Here is a 22,598-nt window from a genome sequence, read left to right as displayed (position 1 = left end):
GAGGCCTCGGAATCCACAGCCACTTGTGGTGCAAATTCAGCAGATGAGAGGAAAGCCTTTTATGGATGGCTGGATTTAGTACCAGTGTATTTTCATGTTGTTCTTCTGTCTCTTATTCTGCCTCTGAGCCTGTATCTGAGTGTCTTTCCAGAGAAGCAGGCAGCCATATGATGTTTATATCCTACCTCATGGACTATCACTCCTACTTCAAGAGCTAATTCTGAACACACTGAAGAAGAACAGGCCTGAAGGAATACTGGCATCAGAAAACCTGCAATTTTTGCCCCAGCTTTCCTAATATAAAAGTCCTTTCCCGATGCCACCAAACACAGGCAAGTCTCAGTGTTTTGGTGTTTTCTAAGTGCAGACATCACTGTGTACCTGTACACTGAGCTGCCCAGGTTCCCTCCATGTGAGATATTCAGAGCCTTCCTGCAGTCAGGTGCTGTGAGATCTCTGTTCAAGTCAGATAAACACAGAACAGGAACTGCTGCTCCCCGGAGCAGTGTGCAATGCCAGGGATCAGTCACGAGAGGGAGGCTGGCACAGCACCCCTTGGAAAGCCTTAGGAAATCTCTGACACAGCCAGCAGCTTCTCCCTCCACGAATGACATCAATCAGCGAGGAGGCTTCTCTGGGAACGTGTCGTGGATGCCGGGGAAAGACACTGCAGTACGGAAACTCTCTGTGTGGGATGTGAAAGCCGCTCTGATCAGGGATTTAAGAAGCTATGGCATTGGAAGAAGTCCTCTATGCAGAGAAACAGGCACTAGCATGGAGTATGGATGAAGGCTCTTTTGGAAACAAGAGGGAGAAAGAATAATCCCTACCAGGAAGAGGAGTGCCCTGGGAGTGAAGAGGAGGTTTGAGAGAGACAGAGGAATGATAAAATCAACTTTTGTGTGAAGGAAAGCTTATTTTTGTTCACAGCAGAGGTGTCACCATATGTGCACCTCATGACCAAATTAGTCACCACTTCTTGCTGGAAAGTCTCAGGAGAAACAAATCCTCCACATGGAAGAAGGCAACAGCTATGAGGCTTATCACTGGACAAGGAACAGTAAAGAGCTGTGGAACCTTCATGGGAGCAATGTTCAAAGTTCACAGGTTTCAAATGTGAAGGAGATGTAAATGGCCAGTTAATGCTGAACATTACATAAAGTAAAAGCTGGTTTAGCATGACCTTGTCTGAGAGCATCACAGAAAATGTTAAACAGTCCTGAAGTGAAAGTTCTGAAGGGACAGACTCACAGCCTTGTGAATGGAGTTTGTGGAAATCATCAAACCAAATGGAAGGAGCTCTTCTTCTATACAGGTTAAACCACAGGACTCATCAGGACAGGAGGCTGTTTATGCCAAAGCTTACATGACTGCAAAAGGTGATTAGATAAATTCATAATAACCCATTGGGGCTATTAAACAAGAAGTTGCCTGCAGCTAAAGAATTGCCCGAACCACCAGCCACATCCATCTCTGTTTGCCTTGTTCCTCTTTGGTAACTGCTGCAGAGCATTAGAGGCACGACACTGGCCTGGGTGGACTGTGGCTTGATCCTGTTCAGATGTTCTGATTTCCCTTAGGCAGGAATCCCACAACTGCACCTCTCACTCACTGGTCTCTGCAAGCAGCCTCTCACCTCCATAACTTCAGTATCACAGGAGCAATAATTTCAGGAAAGCAAGACTTTATCCTTAGAAGTAACAATCAGAGGAGAATGAAAAAACACCTGCACATACCCATGTCTCACTTCAGTGTTACCATAAACCTGGAACGACCCCAACACCAAAAGCCCTCTCCACCCACACTCATCCTCCAGTGTCCCTCCCTTAACTCAGGGTTTCAGGTTTTTACCTACAGAAACAGAATCAGTTCTTTGATTTCTGTCTGGGCTGCTGCCAGCCCCAGGTAGAGGGTCAGTTCAGACTGGATCCTGTTTCAGAGACACAGGCTGCAATCTCGCTGGTTAAGCACCAAGAGAGGAAGGACAGTCGCTGTCTGCCTGCCTGCTGAGGGGAGGGATCAGCTCTGTACACACACGCAGAGAACACCCGTTCAGCAAAAGGGGAAGGCAATATGCAAAAATGCAAAGAAAGTCCCTCCCCACTCTGTTCAAACCAGTTGTGTTTACAATAAAATCCGTTTCCAAGGAAAAGACAATTCAGGTAGTTACAAAGCCAAAACAATTGCAATAAAAAGTTTAAAAAAACCTTAATACCTAATTCAACAAAACAGAAATGCGTTTTCCAACATGTTTTAACTTCCCTGTGTCTATCTTTGGGTTACACCCAGGGTCTTTGGCCACATAACATTGCCCTGGTGTTTTCTAAGTCCTCTCTTACCGCATTAATTTATTTATCCCACTTACAGACGGGATCTGCCCCTAAATGAAGTGAAACCCCCTTGCTCCTCAATGCAGCACAGTTTGAGGAGAGCTTTCAAAGTAATCAAATACCAGCTAAGATAGATGTGTGCAATGAAAACATGATGTGGGAGCCACAAACATCCCACCTCAGTGCTGTTCCTTTTTCTGCCCTCCCAAACTGCTTTCCAGCATTCCCTACTCTGGCAACCTGCAGCCTCTCCACTAAACCAAGGCCACTAGAAATGCACTTCAGCGTTTGGCTCAGGCAGGACCATGGAATGTGCAGCTTTTTCTCCCAGAATTTGCCTCATACTCAGTATTCCATGCAGAGGTTTGCCTTGGGAGGAATGCTCCGTGTGAGCCAGGGTTCTGGCACAGACCTGCCCTGGCACTTGCCAGCTCACCTCCTGGCACACACTAATTAATGTTGGCCTGCCACAGCATTAGAAATAGCAGGGCTGACATGGCCGGCAGCTCCAGCAGCTCTCCATGGAGATGCCTGACTCTGTTCCTTCTCAGAGAGATCTTAGAAGTACTGGCATTTTACTTCAATTTAAAAGATGGAAAAACATTTAACAGCGAATTGTCATTTCCTGTGGATGTGCACATAGCGAATAACAGAAATATTCACTGACTGGGCTGGAATTAGCAAAAATTAATGTTGCACAAATAATTTGAAATGCCTCCTCCTTAGATATTCCTGTGGCTGAATCTCCTGGGGAAACCTCTGGAACCTCAATCAGAGAGCAGAGTTTAGCTCCTCCATAGGGCCCTAGCCCTGCTCCACTGGGAGCAATCCCGCTGGTGTTCTGCAGGCAGGTACAGCAGAGCATTTCCACTCTCACACTCCCTCTGGGAATGCTGGGGGTGGCAACAATTGCTCACTCCACACATTACAGAGCAGCTTCCCAAATATGAAAGGCAGTGCAGGCTGGAGTAGAGGCTGTGGGAAGCACAAAGGCTCAGGACTGCTCACACAGTGAGGACATGGATGGCAATAATGCAGAAGCCTTTGCTTTCTGGCCCTGGCTGAAAAAAACCCAAACCTGTATCTGCATTAAATACAGCAGCACTCGTACCACAAAACCTCCCCCAAGCTCTGCAGTGGCTCCCCTGCTCCATCTCAGGGCAGGTTTCCCAGGGTTTCCTGAGCACACGTGCCTGTGAACGCTGTGCTGAGCACACCTGATGAGAATTGATGCTGAATGTGCCTTCCCGGAGAGCACAACACAGGCAACGCTCTCTGCATTCCCTGGTTTTAATCGGAAAGAAGCCAGGATTCCTTCTGTACATTACTCTGAAGAGATGCATCACATCCTGCAGGAAAAACTGTCTTTACTGATTAGCACAGCCTTGTGTGAAATCCTGAGCAAGTCTCATCCAGATTCATCCTGGCTGCCTTTGGTACCTAAATGATGCTGCAGTTTTTGGAATTGGTCACCTCAAATACCATCACAGAGAACAGAAAGGTGTTGTCAGAGGACTGCTCCGAGCTGCAGTGGGCCAAGCCATCCCTTTCCACTGATTCCAGTGTGAACAATATTCAATCAATGCCTGTAATTAGTGGGATAAATCTGGACCCTAAAGCCTCTGCATTACTCAGCTATCTGAAAGGGAACTGCATAAATCTCCTGCATTCCGGCTGTGGATGTGAGGGATGAGCCGTGTGTGTCTCCCCAGACACTCTAGGGGCTGACACAGGCCTTTCCCAGGACCCTCTCAGATCACTCCTGATGCTCTGGGGCTCCTCCCAGGCTCTCTGGGGCTGCTCCAAATGTTCCTGGACTCCTTCCAGCACCTTTGCAGGAATATGTTGTTTATATGCCAGAAATATCGATAGTCATAATCTTGATAGTTAAGCTGACTACCAGAGGCCATTCAACCTCCAGCCAAAGCCTTCACGGGGCTTCTATATCCTGCCACCTCCTCACCTGACCCAGCCACAGGATTGGATTATTGTTATCCAGGCACAGATTCCGGGATGTGTACAAGCTGTTTGTGTGTCACACAGAGCTGGCCTGTATCAGCAGAATTGAGGTCATGGCTGCGTTTGCCTCAGCCCACCCCACGGCAAGGCAGCAGGATGATTCCCTGCCCTGGGAGCTCCATCAGGAGCCTCTTTCAAGTTTTTGCTACAGTATGAAACAAGAAGAGATGCTGGGACTTGTAGACCCAGCTGGCATCACAATGAATACATACAAGCATAAAAAGATTTTGCTGAAACAATAATCAAATATGCTTAATAAAACTATGACCAATGGAAGCACTGTCTGGGCAAGAATGTGCTCACAAAGCTGGGAGGTAGAATAAGGGACAAGGAAAAGCAGGAGTGGTATTTATGCAGCATGGGGTGTCTGGCTGCCTCATGACAGGGCTGCAGCACCCACACACAGACCGGGACGGAGGTGTCCATGTGGAGAAGCCTTGGTAAACAACATCTACCTCAGATCTCCCTCACAGGAGGAAGCCCCTCACTGGGGCCTTCCCCTCACATCACAGGGGCCTCTACAGCGCTGCCACTGCAAGGCTCAGAGCAGCTCTAAGTCCTCACAGGAGCTGGATCTCCAGTCCCCTTACAGCTGCCAGGGCCCCCCTCCGCCCTCACAGCCCTCTCACAGCTCCCCATGCCTCCACAGCCCCTCAAGCCCTCACATTTCCTTCACAGCCCTCCGAGCCCTTAGGGCGCCCCCAAGCCCTCACAGATCCTCGAGCCCCCCCCAGTCTTCTCACAGCTGCCAGACCCCGTGAGCCTTTAGGATCCCCCAAGCCCTCAGAGGAGCCAGGCTCCCTGAGCCCTCACCAGAGCCCCTCTCAGCCTCCCGAGCCCTCTCCCCTCACACCGCCCGCCCCAGCCCCTTCCCGCCACCTGCCCGCGCTGTCGCCATGACAACGCCCGCGCGCGCGGCCCCGCCAGCCGCGGGCGGGGCCGCGCGCCAGAAACTGCTGGAACGTCGCTGCAGCCCGCGCGTGCGCGCGCGCGGTCCTTCCCCCACCCGCCGCGGTGCTGCGGCGCCGGCTGGAGCGGGACGGGCAGGGCAGGAAGGAGGGAGACCTTTCTGAAGGAACGGAGGCGAGGGGTGGGGGGAAGCGCTAGGGACCCGCGGGGAACCCGCCCTGTCCCGCAGTGAGGAGGAGCCGCCGCCTCCGCTGCGCTAAGCGCGTACTCGGGTCCGTGAATGGGCGGCTGCAGCGGCCACCGCCCAGAGCCCGCTGCGGAGTCACTGCGACGGTTACCAGGGCACTTCGTTCTCCGCCAATCAAACGGCGTTAGCTCATCCCCCAGGGCCGGCAGCCAATCGGCTTCGACATCAATCATTCAATTGAGCCAATCGGAAGCGCCGTGAGCGAGCTGGGGCGGGCACTCGCGGCTCCCGGTTGCCTAACTGTAAAGCCAACAGACAGGCGGGCGGGGCGAATAGAAGCCGTCGACTTGAGTGACAGCGGCGCAGCCAATCAGATTATCTTATTTTCAGAGCCTCGCTATAAGTATCCAATCGCTGCTGCGAGTGGCTGCCTGGGCGGGGAGAAGCCGGCTGCGCGCGCATTCCGCTGCTATATAAGGGCTGGCGGTTGCTTCACGCAGTCAGAGTCGGTTGGGGGAAGTCTGGGGTCGTAGAGAGCGCTTGGAACCGCCGCCATCATGAGAGAGATCGTGCACCTGCAGGCCGGGCAGTGCGGGAACCAGATCGGAGCCAAGGTCTGGGCGGGGAGAGAGGGCGCGGGGGCAGGAGGGGAGCGCGCCCGGTCCGGCGCGGCCGCCGCTGACGCGCTTCTCTTTGGCAGTTCTGGGAGGTGATCAGCGATGAGCATGGTATCGACCCCACCGGCACCTACCACGGGGACAGCGACCTGCAGCTGGAGCGCATCAATGTCTACTACAATGAGGCCACAGGTAGGGCCTGGACCCGCCCTCCCCAGGCTCCCCCTGGTCCCCCAGGCGCGGTAGTCACGGCTCTCCCTGTGTTGCAGGCGGCAAGTACGTGCCCCGCGCCGTGCTGGTGGACCTGGAGCCCGGCACCATGGACTCGGTGCGCTCCGGGCCCTTCGGGCAGATATTCAGGCCAGACAACTTCGTGTTCGGTGAGTGCGCGGGGGCGGGAGGAGCCGCGGGGTGGGGCGGGCAGGGCACTGCGGGGCTGCCCCGCCGCACATGCTCCGAGGGACCGGCCCGGACGGGGCTAATCCTGGCGTGGAATACCGGGATTGCGGCTGGGAGCAGCTCCGGGGCGGCACCAGAGGTCGTTGCTCTTCCGATTTTTCGTTACCGCCTCCGTGCGTGCCACCGGGAGAAGTGGAGTGGCTGCTGTATCATTGATAATTAATGTTTTCCCTGTGTCTGCCGAGCCACTGCAGAGGTGCCTGTGTGAAACCACAGCCCTGCCTGCGCTCGATAAGATGAAAGCTTTCATGGAGCTTGATGCTCTTAAGCTTTGCTTGCGAGCAATAAGCAGGAAGCAGTGACCGTAATCTAATACGAAAATGGCTCTTTTCCAGGTCAGAGCGGAGCAGGAAACAACTGGGCAAAGGGCCATTATACGGAAGGTGCTGAATTAGTCGATTCTGTGTTAGATGTTGTAAGAAAGGAGGCAGAAAGCTGTGATTGTCTCCAGGGCTTTCAGCTTACTCATTCCCTGGGTGGTGGCACAGGCTCTGGCATGGGTACCCTTCTCATCAGCAAAATCCGTGAGGAGTACCCAGACCGAATTATGAATACTTTCAGTGTGGTGCCCTCCCCTAAAGTGTCAGATACTGTGGTAGAGCCCTACAACGCCACGCTGTCGGTGCACCAGCTGGTGGAGAACACGGACGAGACGTACTGTATCGATAACGAGGCGCTGTACGACATTTGCTTCAGAACACTGAAGTTAACGACCCCCACCTACGGTGATCTGAACCACCTCGTGTCTGCCACCATGAGCGGTGTCACCACCTGCCTGCGGTTCCCGGGCCAGCTCAACGCTGACCTTCGGAAGCTGGCAGTGAACATGGTTCCCTTCCCACGTCTGCACTTTTTCATGCCTGGTTTTGCCCCGCTCACGAGCCGCGGGAGCCAGCAGTACCGGGCTCTAACCGTGCCAGAGCTCACCCAGCAGATGTTCGATGCCAAGAACATGATGGCGGCGTGTGACCCTCGTCACGGCCGCTATCTGACCGTGGCCGCCGTCTTTAGGGGCCGCATGTCCATGAAAGAGGTGGATGAGCAAATGCTAAACGTTCAGAACAAAAACAGCAGCTATTTTGTAGAGTGGATCCCCAATAACGTTAAGACAGCAGTCTGTGACATTCCACCTCGTGGCCTCAAAATGTCTGCCACCTTCATTGGCAACAGCACGGCCATCCAGGAGCTGTTCAAACGCATTTCTGAGCAGTTCACTGCGATGTTCCGCAGAAAGGCCTTCCTGCACTGGTACACGGGCGAGGGCATGGATGAGATGGAGTTCACAGAGGCTGAGAGCAACATGAACGACCTGGTCTCTGAGTACCAGCAGTACCAGGATGCCACAGCTGAGGAGGAGGGGGAGTTCGAGGAGGAGGCTGAGGAGGAGGCAGAGTAAAGCTATGCAGTTGAACACCTGTAAATTTTGTTTAAAGATGTATGAACTCTCTCATCCAAAAGTTCTGTTTGTGTTGTGTTATTATTGCTGTTTGCGGGTCGCTCCCAATGCTGTACAGGCACCATTAAAGCAGTTTTCACAGTGCACGTCCCCGTCTCCTCTGTTCACACCGGTACGATTCCCTCGTGCCAGCCCCGTAAGTGAGCCCGGGGATGTCCTGCAGGTCTGGAGGAGAAAAACAGTGGCCTTGGCACCAGCACTGCCACCTTGTCCATGGCAGCCACCCCTGTCTCCTGCCCTCTGCCAGGTGCTGCCTGTTGTGTCACTGGCACGGTGGCAGTCCTGCTGCTGCTGGTGTGGGGACTGAAGAAATTCCCTGGTGTTCTCTTACAATCAGGTACTGCTGGAGGGGGGCGCATGTAACAGGGAGGGTGGAATTAACTCCAGGCTGTATCTAAATTTAGGTGCCTGCCTGTGGCCCACTGCAGCCTGGCCTGGCAGGAGCTGAGCCAGGGGCACAGGAGGTTTGAGCTGCCTGGGCACAAAACGGTGCCACAGAGCTGCCACCCAGCACTGGGAGTTCTGCAGCAGCCGAGCTGCTCCCCTGCAGCTCCTCAGCACCACCAACCCAGCAAGGAGCCCTGCCCTGGCCTGGCCCAGGGGTGCTGGGCACAGCTGTGACAAGGGACACCAAAGCTGTCCCATCACACAGCCCTTCTGCAGTGACTTCAGAAATCACAGTGGAGGTTGTGATAATCGGGTGTTGGTGCAGCCTCTGCTTTTGCAGTGAGCAGAACACCTGACAAGTGTCTGACATGGGTTTGTCTCGTGAAAACCCTGTTTAATGAGAGAGCAGGTTCTTCCAATGGAACCAGTTCATATGCTTGGTGTCACTTCAAGTGACAAAGCTGTCACCAAGGAGCTGGACAGAAGGGAGCAGGCTCCTTCCCTGCTGGAGAAATTCTGTTCAGCATTCTAAATTAAAACTGCTTTTGTTTAAAGGTTTTCTGCCTTAATTAATTTTCTCCACCCAGAGCTGGACTGGTTGGAGCAGTTAAAACTGTGCTGACTGGTGGCTCCAGAGGCAGGGAAGCCTGAACGTCTGCAGGAACAGGGCCCGGTGTCAGCCCTGCACTCAACATTCCACTCTCTGGGCTCAACCTCCCCATCAGCCACAGCCCAGCCCTGCCAGGAGAGTTGTTTACCCACTCTGCTTTCAATCCTGCCACATTTTATATCTTCTCATTTTGCCCCTCTGCACTGCAGCAAGGACGAGCAATGAGATCAGTTCTTCCCAGCTGAGCGCCTTGATTTCCCCCTCACATTACTGAGCTGTGACCAAACACAGCAACGCATTAGATGCTGATTTGCTGAGATTTTTGAGCCTGGTATGTTTATGCTTTCAGGTGCATGGACACACCTTTCCCTTACACACAGAATTCCCCCAGACGTCTCCTTTTAGGCAGCCCAAGACACCACAGGGCTCAGGCAGGGACCTGTCCTGATGGCAAACACCATTTCCCTACGCTTTTTGTGCTTTCTCAATCCCTTCGTACCATCTACCTTTTCCTTTTTATCAGACTTCAAGCTTTTTAGAACAAATCCCTTTCCTAACATGTGACAGGTGGGTTGTCACTGAGCCTCCCGTGTCTCGGCGGGGGATGGTGGCTGGAAATGTGAGGCCTGGCAGTGGCAATGCTGGGCTCTCCTGCAGCCAGAGCATGGCAGAGTTCCAGCACCACGGCACAGACCAGAAAAAAACTACTACCTACGTGGAACTGGGATCTCAGTGATTGTTCCCTTCTATGCCACTCCAGCCAGTAATAGCACTACTTAACCCAGTAATTAGTATTAGTATTAGTGACTTTCGTTTTCACTCAGCTGATGAACTCACGTGGTACATGGCCCGCGTAGGTAGGTATGAGTCCAGCACGCCTGTAAATTTTGGTGTCTGGCCAGTGTGTCAGGGGGAACCTCGTGCCGAGGTGTAAGGTGGATTTCTCTCCAAAAGCTGGGAAACAAAACAAAAAACCCCACAACATGGAACAGTTTATTTTAAAACATACTATTTTTACCAAAGTCATGTGCTTTGACTCTGCATTATATAAAATATTTAAGCCAACATAAAGCAATTCGCTTTCCAGTCCTGCTTTCTTCTAATTAAGAGCTACATCACATTGTCCCTTTTTCCACTCCATACATTTTTCCCCTGGTAGATGTTGGCAGCAGTCCCTGCCAGCTCATCCCCCCTGCCCACAGCATGGCCCAGGTGCTGTCCTTGGGATCGCTGCAGACCCGGCTGCAGACATTTATTCCCTTGGGGATCATCCCCAAGTCCCAAAGGCCTCGTGCCCCTGCTCTGCTGTCCCTGGAGATGGGCCTGCTCCTGTGCTGTGGCTGTGTTTGTGTTTGACCCCCTTTGTGTTTCCATGAGTCCCACCAACAGGAATAGCCTGGAATTCCAGGCCAGGAGGAACAGGAAGGCCTAGGGAGTGTTAACTGAAGGAAAAGTGTGAATCATCTCCTGCCCTCTGAGGCCGGACACAGGCGAGGGGCAGGGTGGGTGTCACAGCCGGGTGTCACAGCTCTGCAGCCCCAGAACCCCAAAGGTGCCCCTGGAGCTGTGCTTGGGATGTGGGTCACAGAGCCCAGCACAGTGCAGGGCGTGGAGCCCTGTGTGCCGGGGATGGAGCGCTGTGTGCCGGGGATGGAGCCCCCTGTGTGCCGGGGATGGAGCCCCCTGTGTGCCGGGGATGGAGCGCTGTGTGCCAGGGATGGAGCCCCCTGTGCCGGGGATGGAGCCCCCTGTGTGCCGGGGATGGAGCGCTGTGTGCCAGGGATGGAGCCCCCTGTGTGCCGGGGATGGAGCGCTGTGTGCCGGGGATGGAGCGCTGTGTGCCGGGGATGGAGCGCTGTGTGCCGGGGATGGAGCCCCCTGTGCCGGGGATGGAGCCCCCTGTGTGCCGGGGATGGAGCGCTGTGTGCCGGGGATGGAGCCCCCTGTGCCGGGGATGGAGCCCCCTGTGTGCCGGGGATGGAGCCCTGGCTGCGGCTCCTCGGAGGATTTGTGCTGTGCCTGCCGCAGGCACTGAGCAGTGACCCACGGCACATCTGTAACCGAGGACAACGAAGATTTAGGGCAGCAGATTAGTGGCTTGAAGTCAGAAGCCATCTTAGCTAGAAATGTGATGTGATTCTCCCTTCAGTCCGCTCCTCCGCTGCTGCCAGCGCTGCCAGCCCGGACTCCGCTGAATCCCGCGGGGACGGACCCTCCCTGCTGATTCACGGCATGGCAGGCGTGTCTGGAGGCATCCGGGGCAGGAGCCTTGGCAAACAGCACAGCCAGGGATAAACGCCCGGGTTTTGTTCTGTTCGCTCCATTTCAATCCCGAATCACGGCAGCAGGGAAGGAGACGGAAGCCAGCGCCGGGAAATGCATTTCATGCAAAGGACACCGCTGCCCTGCTGCTCTCCCCGCCCGCTCATTTCTGATTTCTCTGAGCTGGGGGTCCTCGGTCTTGGGCGTTTTTCCTGCACCAGCCCCACCTGCTCGGGGATGGACGCACGGCAGTGTGTCCCGGGGAGCAGGCAGTGTGTCCCTAAGGGCTGTGTACCGGTAGTGTGTCCCCAAGGGTTGTGTCCCCAAGGGCTGTGTCCCGGGGAGCAGGCAGTGTGTCCCCAAAGGCTGTGTCCCGGGGAGCAGGCAGTGTGTCCCCAAAGGCTGTGTCCCGAGGAGCAGGCAGTGTGTCCCGGTGTCTCGGCCGGTGTTCAATGCGCTGACCAGCGGCGCTGCCGCAGCCCGGGGACCTCGCTGCATCCGAAGATCTCACGCCATCCCGGGGGCAGGGAGGGACGTGCAGCTCTGAACGCAAACCATCAGCTGCTGCGGGAGGGGTCTCGTCTTCCCGAGCAGGAGGATTTTGTGTCATTGTATGGGAGCTCTTACAGCAAGGGAACAACAGTTTTTCAGGAGGGATATTTCTGCATCCTTCCCAAAAGGAGGAGAAAGGAGGTCGAGATCCCTTTAAGACATTGTGTTAGGAAAGGAAAAAGCCTTACAACCAATTAAAAGACATATCACAGGAAGCCACCAGCACTGCCAACCAGACAGAGATGTATTCCATAAGGGAAGTGCAGATAGTTGCATCTTGTATTTCTGCACCCAGAGCAACATTTTAACAGCCACTCTTGACCCAGCCCTCAATAGATTTCCTTAATCCTTTTATGAACTAATTTACCCTCCCTTGATGTCCCACGGAAACAAGTTACAGAATTTAATTACTGGTGTTTTTTTCAATGTTACCTAACAGAGTTTGAATTTGCTCGTACTTGTACCCCAGTTCTAATCCTACTACTGAAAATTCAGACGGATCAGCATTATGCACATTCTTATTTCTATAATCTATCATAATAATCCATAATCTACCTGGCGTTGGTCAAATTCCTTCATGGCTTTGTTCACAGATGGGATGAAGGTCATGCCGACAGTGTTGGCGACGCAGGGGATGAATCCAGTGTAACCTTTGGGTGCAGGCAAAAGAGAATATTTTCTGCTTGAGAACATACAATGGTCATTTAAAGATCGACCACTCTGGAGGAGCCTGGGATGAATATAAAACCTTAAAGTATAGGACGGAAAAATTAATCTGTTTAAATTGTAAAATTAACTCTTACATGTGAGGTATCTTCTCTGAAAGAGGTTTTTTCCCTTTTGATTCCCAAGGAAAACACAATGGCCTGAACTGATTTTTGTTGGTCTGCATGTGATATGGAAGATCCATTGCATTATCTTAGTCCTTTTTTTTTTTTTTTTTTTTTACATCTACAGCTCTTTCATGTTTTCTCCCAATTTAATACACATTCAGGGGCTAACAACAGGATGTCCAACCTTTTTTCCTCATCTGGTCTGCCCATCCAACAAATTCCCACAACAGAAACTTACTAAAGTCTAAAACTACATAAAACCTAGCAAGGTAGGACCTAAAAGCAGCTCAAACTCCCTCTTTCCAAAGGAATGCTTTGGAGAGAGAAAGGTGTCTTCTGCACCCTAAAGCATGGGGAGTCTCTCATATTAATTGAAATATTGTGATCGCTGTATTCCCGTGCTCCAGTGCAGAGGGAAGGATCCCTGCACTCACACTCCCACTCCTCACAGAGTGAAGGATCCCACCTGCTGCAGTCGGATCCTTGAGGGGAGCTCCCCCCATCACCCACCTTAGCTCTCCTGCTGCACAGGAATGCTCTCCCAGAGCAAGGGGGAAGCTACAGAACACCCCTTGTGGGACAGAGTTTATGCCTTTATGATGGTGCCATGCACCCCTGTGTGTGGATTTGGTGATTCAGGAAAATCTGATTTCTAGGAGGTGAATAACCACCCTGGCAGGGTGGGGCAGAGCCCAAGGACTCTCCTCACCCTCTGGAGCTTGGCCCCACAGCTGCAGGGAACCGAGGCGGTTCCTGAATCCCTTCCACTGCCCACAGGCACAGAGTGACATCCCCAGGGTGACAGCATCCCAAAGAAACGCCCTTGGAAGGAGAGCAGCAGGGATGTTTTCCATCCCAGACAAGCTAGAGCTGCTGGGCAATGCCATGAGGCTTCCCCATGGGGGGAGGGTCACAAAATTTCCTCAGAGGTGGCATCATGCTGCACGTGCCCTCCCTGTGTTTTACCTATAATGACTTTCTGCCGGACGGCGTTTGGGACAGGCAGCACTGGCAATGTGTAATCTGCTGTTGCCCCTCCTGGCAGGGCCACACCTCCAGTTTCTAGCTGCTTAAAACAAAAAGAGAAATAAAATAAAGCACCAGTAAAACCCGCTTCTTCCCTCGGCTCCACTGCTTAAATCACTGGCAGGACCTGGGAATGACAACTGCCATTTCCAGTTCTTCCCAGCTTTACACTGAGGGCTACCCCAACTAGCTCTGGGAAAGTCAAATTACGAGATGAGCAAGGAGCAGACCTAGAAGGGGTTTGCAAAATCCCCATGGAGAGCAAAGGGAGCTTTGGGCACTGAGCTCCTGTGCAAATCTGTTTCTGAGGGCAAGGAGCAGGAATGCCCCTTCTTGGGATTTACATCCAAGCCAGCTTTTGACTCCATGCGTCAAACCTCTAATCTCTGCCTTCAGAGGATTTGCAGGGCCGTGGCTGCAGGAATGTGACAAAGGCTGTGGCTGGCTCCAGATGAAATAGAAGGGGTCTTTTTAAAATAAATATAATAATTTAAAAAATAAATTAAATAAACATAAAACATGTTGGTCTGGGGAGATATTTGGCTGTGCTGTGCTCAACAGCCCCCAGATCCACAGGCAAATCCCAGTACTGGTGTTCAAAGGAGAGGTAATGATGGTGGGAAATCCAGGTGGGGGCAGACACAGGGTTAGAAACCAAACCAAAGGTGCTGGGACTGCTCTCTTTTTGGGAGGAGGAGAACGAAGAGGAGGAGGAGGAAGGCAGGGCTCAAATGACACCCTGAGGAAGCACAAGCCTGGCTACCCAGCATAGCATAACACAACTTTAGGGACTGGGATTGAAGCCAAACCCACCCAAATGAAAAATTAAGCCTTTTTGATTGAGAAGTCTAATTAACAATCAGCACCATTTCCTGAAGATGGAGTAGATTTGCTGCGCTTGGAAAGATTTGTGTGTCTGATCTTCCTCCACTTGAACCCTTCACTTTGTGCCCTTGCCAAAGTGTGAAATCCTCTCCTCCCACCCACCACCCCCACCCAGGGCCACTCACCGTTTTGCTCCCCTCACAGTCGCCCGGGCCCGTTCCAGTCAACCTTCCCAGAAGACCGGCCATGGGTGGCTTGGCCACCTCCCTCTCCATCTCCTCGGCCGCGGGGTGCAGGGTCAGCCCCAGCCCCAGCCCCCGCGGCAGCTCCGGGGGCAGCCGGGTGGGCCGGACACCAGATATGGCCATGCCAGGGGGGCACTGCCACTGCCCAGGGTCTGTGCTGGTCACCATCGCCTGCTGGGACAGCCAGGGCTGCTGGACACCGGACACGGCCGTGCCAGGGGGACACTGCCACTGCCCGGGGTCCATGTGGGTCATCATGGGCTCCTCCACCACCGGCGTGCTGACAGGCTGTGGGCCCAGGGGTATCTCAGGAGGGCTCTCGATGGGCTGGTAGGTGACATATCCTGAAGGACAGACACTGAGTTAGGGGACAGGCATGGCCCAAAGAGGATGAGGGGTTCCCGTTATCCCTCCGTGCCCCTCTGGGGGTGGGAAGGAGCCTGGAGGTTCAGGGTGTGGAATCAGAATAGCTCCGGGTGGAAGAGAGCACCAGGATCTGCTCCATGCACGTCCTGGGGCTGTGTCATCAGCCCCACCGATAAACCAGCCTGCACAGAAAACCAGCACAAATCCAAGTTAAATAACATTTATTCCAACTGTCACCTAGAAGGTAAAATATCACCAGGAAAGTTAAAGAGTAATAAAGGGGGAAAAAACCTACAATCCTTAACTCCATGTGGCTGTGTCAGCCCACCCCAAATACAGCCCCCTCCAAGGTATTCTTGCTCTGGCACTGCTGCTGCTCATCGAGGAAAGAATCTGCTGTAACACTGGCTGGAAAAGAATTGTCTTACATCCAGAAAATGCTACATATCTCCACTGTGAACGAGGGGCAGAGCCCTGTGATTTGAGATTCTGCAGGGACAGCTGAGCTTGGCAATTTTTGTCTGATTTCCCCTTAAAAATCCCCCCTGACGTGGCTCCCCAGCTGCCCCGGCCCCTGTGACCCCCTGGCTCAGGCACCTTCTCTTCCTCTGTGCCAGCAGTGAAGCCTCTGCAGTTCCAGAGGAGGATCCCTCCTCCACCCCAGCCACCTTCTCCTTACTGGAAAACTGTTACTATGTCAGCCCTGTCTTTTTAAAACAAACCAAATTCCTGCCGTTTTTGTGCTCTCAGGTCATTTCTTTTCCAGGTCATTCCAGCCTTCCTCTGAGCTCCCCTTGGGAGCACATCTGCATCCCGGGGCTGAGCCAGGGAATGAGGAACCCTCCTCCAGCAGAGGCTCCATCTGCAGACACTCTGCTTTTCTGCACTGCTGGATTAGTGCTGGACTCAGTCTCAGAGATTTTTTCCAAGCTGAATGATTCCATGATTTCTGCAAATCTGCAGGTATCAGCAAAATCTGCTCTTTTCTACACGAATATAAAATTTGATGGACATTTAGGTGTGCAATCTGCCTGTAAGTACATAATAATGTGTATATATCCTGTGTACAACTTTGTGAAATATATGTAATATGCTCTATGCAACTGAATTATCAAGTGTCCAGGTTGGCACCAAAATAAATTAAAATCCTCGATTAAAATGATTTTTCAATCCAATATGCAAATTTTAAGGCAGGTTTATTTTTTACTTCATTATTAATAAGAATGCTGAATCTACTCTTTCTCCCACAAACCAAAGGAAAAGGAAACTTAGGCTGTTCTGTACATGAGAAATCTGTGTGAGCTCCTTTTTGTCACCCTGGGGTTTGCAAACTGATTGATTCTGAAGGGCTGCACAGTGAGGCATGAAATGAAAAGCCAGGAGAGCACAGTGCTTCTGATTTGAGTAAATATCCACATTTTCAGGTCAGGTTCCTGGGGAGTGGCTGCCTGCATACTCGGCCTGTGCCACAGGCAGTTCCAGCATGGATAATGGATAATTCAGCACATCCCTGGCTGAGCTCATGGAATCACAGAATATCCTGAGCTGCAGGGACCCACAGGATCACCCAGCCCAGCCCCTGTCCCTGCACAGACCCCACCAACCCCACCCTGGGCATCCCTGGCAGCGCTGTCCAAAGGCTCCTGGAGCTGTGGCAGCCTTGGGGCCGTGCCCATTCCCTGGGGAGCCTGGGCAGTGCCAGCACCTCTGGGGGAAGAACCTTTCCCTGCTCTGCAGCCTGAGCCTGCCCTGGCCCAGCTCCAGCCATTCCCTGGTCACCAGAAGGAAGAGAGCCCCAACAGCAGAGCCTGATTTCACTTCCAGCAAGAAAACAAATGGGATTCAACTGATAGAAACTAGCAAAGTACTTTGTGCCCATCAATGAGATTTTATCAAAGCCTTGAGAAAAAATCTTGAGACTGAATTTGCTAAAGGCAGCCACAGACCCAACACTACAATGAACTCTTTGATCACCATCACATAAAACACCAGAAGGACACCAGGCAGCACCTGGGGAGGATTTAAAGGATTGCCAGGATGGACAGCAGGAGCTGTTGGTGACCTTATCAGCACTGCCAGGGGTGGTTCTTCAGGACCTCACTAACAAGCAGCAAACATGAGCTCTGGCATTGGCAATAAGGAGGGAACCAGAAAAATGAGAGAGCAACTCGGGCAACTGGTTAGTTGGGTCTGTCCAAGCTGCAGTTTAGACCAAGGAAATGCAAATTCAAATCTCCAGGAATGAAGCCTGTAAACACCACCTGTGTAGTGGAGGCCTGGATCCTGGAAAATGGGGCCAGGAGGAGCAGAGAGGCCACAAGTTTGCAAGAAGCTGCACAGCAAAAATTCCCAGTGAGAAATGAGAAAGCAACACTTTGGTGTGGCCATCCCCAGGGAAATAAAGACACAGATCCCACAGGGGCACATTATCCCTGTGCTCAGCCTGGAGGAAACTCATTCCCACTGTCCAGGGCATCCACAACAGCCATGGCTTAGCCGTGAGATGGGAAGGGGCCAGTGTGTCCCCAAGGGATGGCACATCCCCAGGGGCAGCTCTGCTGTGGGGCTGCTCTGCAGGGACCAGGCACTCTGCCCAAAGGGTTTGGTGGGAGATCCTGCAAACTTCCAGTGCTGGGAAGCCACATGAGCTGTCTCAGTGTTTGATGGAGGAGATGGGGCCTGTTAGCAAAGTGGGAAAGGGAAAAGAAGGAAAGGAGGGAAGGGGAAAACACAGGAGCCCTTCTGCTGAGCTGAGGAGGAGCAGCAAGAAGCAGAATCCATGCCAAGTTGTCAGAGCTCAGAGCAGAGCCAGCTCTGCACCAGGCAGGTGAGCCAGAAAAGAATCTGAGGTAGGAGACCAGACCTTCCCCACAAAGATGGAGTTTAGCCTGTGGAATTGTGCTGGGATTGACTGTGATAGAGATAATTTTCTTTATTTCTTTTATAATACAGGCCACGTTTAGGGTTTGTGAGCAGGCAGCTGTACAGGGTTTAGTCACCAGCCAGGGTTAAACCACACCAGGAATTCTGGAAGAACTGGGGAGTGAGGTAATGATATGCCATAAAATCACTTCTCTTCACCTAACGGAAGATAACCTGGGAACTGAAACTCTCCTCTCCACAACGTGAGGATCTCCATCCTCACGAGCTGAGGCCAAGAGCTCCACCTCCTCACTCTGCTGCTCTCCATGTGTCAGTGCTCCTACACCAGAGCTGTGATTGCTCCAAGGAAAAAATCCCATTTTATCCACCAAGTAGAGGTGGGCACAGCCCCCACTGCTGCTAATTAACACTGTGCTCATTAGCAGGGTGCACTTGCTCACCTGGATGGTCGATGTGGTACTGGAGCTGAAGGAGGTTTTCCTTGTTGTCCAGGGGTGCCAGCAGGGAGCGAGGGCTCTTACTGACGGTGGGATCGAGCAGCAATTTGTGGGTGGTTCTGCCATAGGTGTCCCCAAACCTGAAGGTGAACTGAGGAACGTGGCCCCCATAGCTGAGGAGGAAACCAAACAGGAGTCATCACTGAGATGGCAGTGGGAGATGTCCACTGGTGGGGTCATCATGGAATCCCAGACAGGTTTGGGCTGAAAGGGACCCTTAAAGCCCATTCAGTGCCACCCCTGCCATGGGCAGGGACATCTCCCACTGTCCCAGGCTACTCCAAGCCCCTTCCAGCCCGGCCTGGGACACTTCCAGAGATCCAGGCACAACCACAACTTCTCTGGGCACCCTGTGCCAGGGCCTGCCCACCCTCCCAGGGAACAATTCCTACCCAATATTTCATCTATCCCTGCCCTCTGGCAGTGCAAATCTGCTCCAGAGGGTTTGTACCCTGGAAAGGCCCTGTCCAGGAGCCCAAGGGAGGTGATGGATGGGATGAACAGCACAGGGGGAGAACTGACACCACACGTGTGGTTACACAGGAGGCCAGGAGGGAGTGTCTGTGTTTCACATGTGTGTTCTCCTCTGGCACCATGGAAACTGGCTCATCAATTCACAGGCATGCACAGGCACAGGCCTTTGGTTCGTGGAGAAACACAGGATGGGGCCAGGAAGCAGCACCTGTGGATGGGAACACCCCCAGCACAGCCTGGCTGCAGTGGCTTTGGCAGCACCAACATCCACAATCCCCCAGGTAAAAACCATTTCCAGTTCAATGTGCCCCAGTTTAAACTTTGCAGTCCCTCCCTGCTCTGTGAGTAACTGTGAGTAACTGAGAGAATCCCAGTGCCTCTTGTTCAGTATTGAAACTCAAAAATCAGAATAATTCCTCACTTGCACCCTCCTCTCTCTGCTCACAGCGAGGAGTGGCCCAGGCTGATGAGCCCACCCAGGCAGTGCCTGGCACAGGGGGGCACAGGGAAGTCAGTGCCAGGAACAAACACAGCTCTGGTTTTTGGGCTCTCTCCACTCCCAGTCCCTGGGATGGACACTGTGACTTGGTGGCCGAGGGCAGGGCAGGTGCTGGAGCTCTGGCTCTGCTCCGAGTCACCAGGAGAAACTTGAGCTGTTCCAGTCTCAGATTTCCTAATGGTGATGTGATTCCAGCACTGAAGAAAGGCAGAGCAGCCAGTTGCAATGGACAGACAGAACTATTCCATCAATGAGCCCAGCGTGGATCCGGGGATAAAGCCAGATGATGCATGAGGATCATAAGATGATGAGTAAGTACTTTCCCTTCCAAATGGTTTAAACAACAGCGAGCAGAGCTGTGCATTTACTCTGGGCAGGTTTCCCACTCTGCATGCAGGATTCCTCCCTGGCAGCCCCTGGAGCAGCTCATCCCCAGGGACTCTCAATGAGTCTTGCAACACGGAAGATAAAACTGAGCAAGGGCACAAATGACAGCCCAGATAATTACAGGATGGCTGGAGGGATTTTGATCATGGACAAAAGAATGGCTGGGCTGAGAAAGGGCTCTGTTCCCCTGCAGTGGAACACGAGGCCACCTGAGCCAGTCAGTCTGGGTGCACAGGAAGGGATCTGCCACGGGGGAGTTACAAGTGCTGCTGGTAAAAGCCTGGGCAGGGATCAGCCTCAGCAGGGCGGTTTGTGCCCCTGTGCCAGGGTGTTGGTGAAGGAACCCCTTTTGGGGATCCCTGTTTGGGGGCCCAGGCTGGTGAGCAGTGCAAACCCGCTGGGCTGGAGCTGAGCCCAGCTCAGCCTTCCCTTGCTCAGCCCTATCTCCTCCATCACCACTCCCAGGCTGCCACCCAAACCTGCTCGGCCTCCCTGGTAGCCAGCAAAGCCTTGGCCCTGCGCCCATCCTCGCTTGTCTCCAAACCCTTCCCAGCTCTGCAGAGCCAGGCTGTGCCCTGTGCCCAGGATTCATGGATTGGCCCCTTCTCTGCCCACCCGGACCTTCCCAAGCCATCCCACTCGCTAAGTTCAGGCTTCCCAGTCCTCTTGAGCACTTTTCAAACTCCTGCTGTGACCATTGCCTGGCCTGAGTGACAACAACGTGCTCTGGTGCCCTGGTGATGTTTGTAGGTTCACTGGCACAGGTGGGTGCTCACATGGGACACCTGGGGACATCCTGGACACAATCCCTCCTCCTGTGACACCCCACTGCAGGGTTCTGCCCTTCAGGCAGCTCCTCCTCACCCTCAGCACCCAAAGCAGATGCAAAGCAGCACCCACGGGGGCTCCGGGGGTGCCCCGAGCCTGCACAGCACCAATAGAAACAGCAGCAGGATTTGCTTCCTCCTGCTGCCTCCAGAGGTCAAAGCAGCTCCGGAGAGGAGCAGCCCCAGCTGCTGTGTCCGTACCGGGGCTCGGAGCTGCTCCTGAGGGAGCTGCAGCAGGCAGGGCTGGTCAGGGGAAGGTGTTGAGGCTTTTGGGGCTGCAGTTCCAGCCACAGCTCCCTCCTTGCTGTCCCTGGTCTTGCCCAACCCACTGCCAGCACAGCTTTGGTGGCACACATGGAATGTCACATCAGATGGCCACAGCAACGCAAAAATGAGTTAAAACCCCAGCCTCAGAGCTTGTGTAAGTGGGAAGGTACAGAGATCAGTAATGGAAAATCCTGCCTGTCACTGTGAGGGGAAGGGCTGATTCAGTCATCGCTGCAGGAGCAGTGCTGAAATGTGCTCCACCCTGTCCCTGTGGCTCTGCCTCCCCAGACCTGCCCTGCACCACAGCACAGGGCTGGCATTCCCTGTGCCAGGGCACAGCCTGCTTCACCTCAGCCTGGGCTCATCCCAGGGATTTTGTACCCACAGCAGCTGCTTTCCCTTGGGGGCCACCCAGCCCTTCCCACCCCCCTTACACTTCCCAGACCAGCCCTCACCACAGAGCCCCACACACAAGATCTCAATTCACAGCAAATCCCTTATTCCTCCCATTCTTGTCTTACCTTCTCCCCTGTAACTCATTGCCTCATATCCAGGGTTTCTTCTTCCCAAGCCTTTAGAGGAGAGTCACAAAGAGCTTTGGAAAGAAATCCAACTACTTATGGAGTAGACCACAAGACTTCCCAGTCCCTGACCCAGCAGCAGGACAGGGCTCCAGCCCAGTGACCAGAGGGTGTCACATCTGTGCAACCATTTAGTTAAAGGAGACTTCCAAAAATCCTTGATGCAAATATTAAGACAGTTTGGAAGCCAAACATTGCACAGTAGCTCTGGTGACACTTGGCGGCATTAAAAAAATGGGGAAAAGGGGGAGAGAAGAACCATTTTGGCTTTGCTCTCCATGTGCTATGGCATGGTCTGCAGCTCTACCCTTCTGTAAGGTGCTGTTTCTCCTGGAGCTCTCTCTCCTTCAGAGCATGGTTATATGGAATATTGAATAGTGTCTTTAAAAAACAAACCAAAAAAAACCACATCCCAAGTCATAAATATCGCCTGATCCCAACCAGATCCATTTGCATTGGAAATGGATGTTTTGGAGGAACTTACCCAGGAATGTGGTAGGGGTTTTGAGGGAAGATGCAAATTCCCTCGAAGCCTGCCATGATGATGTTACAGCTTGTAGTGGGGAGGGGGGGAGGCGACACAGCTCAGTGCAGTCACCAGGGGAGCCTCTGTGATGTCAGCCCCCACACCAGGTTCCACCTGCAGCACAAAACCCCTCAGCTTCTCCTGGACACGGCTCTTTCTTTCCCCACCAGGAAGTTTTGGTCGAGCACAGGACTCTCACAGCCCTTGTCAGGCTCCCAGCCCTGGGGACAGCGGTGCCAGAGGCTCCCTGTGAGTGTCCCCAGCACAGACACGTGTCCGTGGTTCCACCCCACAGCAGGACCCCAGAGAGCCCGGCTGTGCCTGGAGAGCTCCAGGCTGCCCTGGGCTGCAGGGGAGGCTCAGCCTCCCCTCCTGTGCCTGCTCCTCGCTGCCCTCCCAGCCTGGCTCCTTCAGGGTGGGGTGATCCTTCACTGCCCGGTTCCTGCGGGATGAAGGGTGTTTCAGTTCCCAACCTCACACCTTGCCTTGCAGCTGCTGGGTTTCTCCTGCCCAGCTTGAAGGCAGGCCCAGAACTGGAGCTGCTGTTTACTGAACAGCCCAGGAACAGCTGGGG

The 22,598-nt window shown here is 53.3% G+C and overlaps 2 protein-coding genes across 2 annotated transcripts; one reads left to right on the top strand and one right to left on the bottom strand.

Annotated features, from left to right (window-relative positions):
- Positions 1-5,905: 5,905 nt before the first annotated feature.
- On the top strand, positions 5,906-8,063 carry TUBB4B (tubulin beta 4B class IVb). The gene is made up of 4 exons (XM_063409320.1): positions 5,906-6,059; positions 6,146-6,254; positions 6,332-6,442; positions 6,857-8,063. The coding sequence occupies exons 1-4, from the start codon at positions 6,003-6,005 to the stop codon at positions 7,915-7,917; spliced, it is 1,338 nt and encodes a 445-aa protein (XP_063265390.1). The 5' UTR covers positions 5,906-6,002; the 3' UTR covers positions 7,918-8,063.
- Positions 8,054-22,038, bottom strand: CIMIP2A (ciliary microtubule inner protein 2A). The gene is given in 8 exon segments (XM_063409769.1): positions 8,054-8,142; positions 9,812-9,901; positions 9,904-9,928; positions 12,344-12,438; positions 13,588-13,690; positions 14,658-15,061; positions 18,407-18,576; positions 21,983-22,038. Coding segments are annotated over 8 exon segments (1,032 nt in total).
- Between the last annotated feature and the right edge of the window lie 560 nt (positions 22,039-22,598).

This window comes from Prinia subflava, chromosome 12, assembly GCF_021018805.1.
Source record: "Prinia subflava isolate CZ2003 ecotype Zambia chromosome 12, Cam_Psub_1.2, whole genome shotgun sequence".
Lineage (NCBI taxonomy): Eukaryota > Metazoa > Chordata > Aves > Passeriformes > Cisticolidae > Prinia > Prinia subflava.
This window is presented reverse-complemented; position numbering and strand designations above follow the sequence as displayed.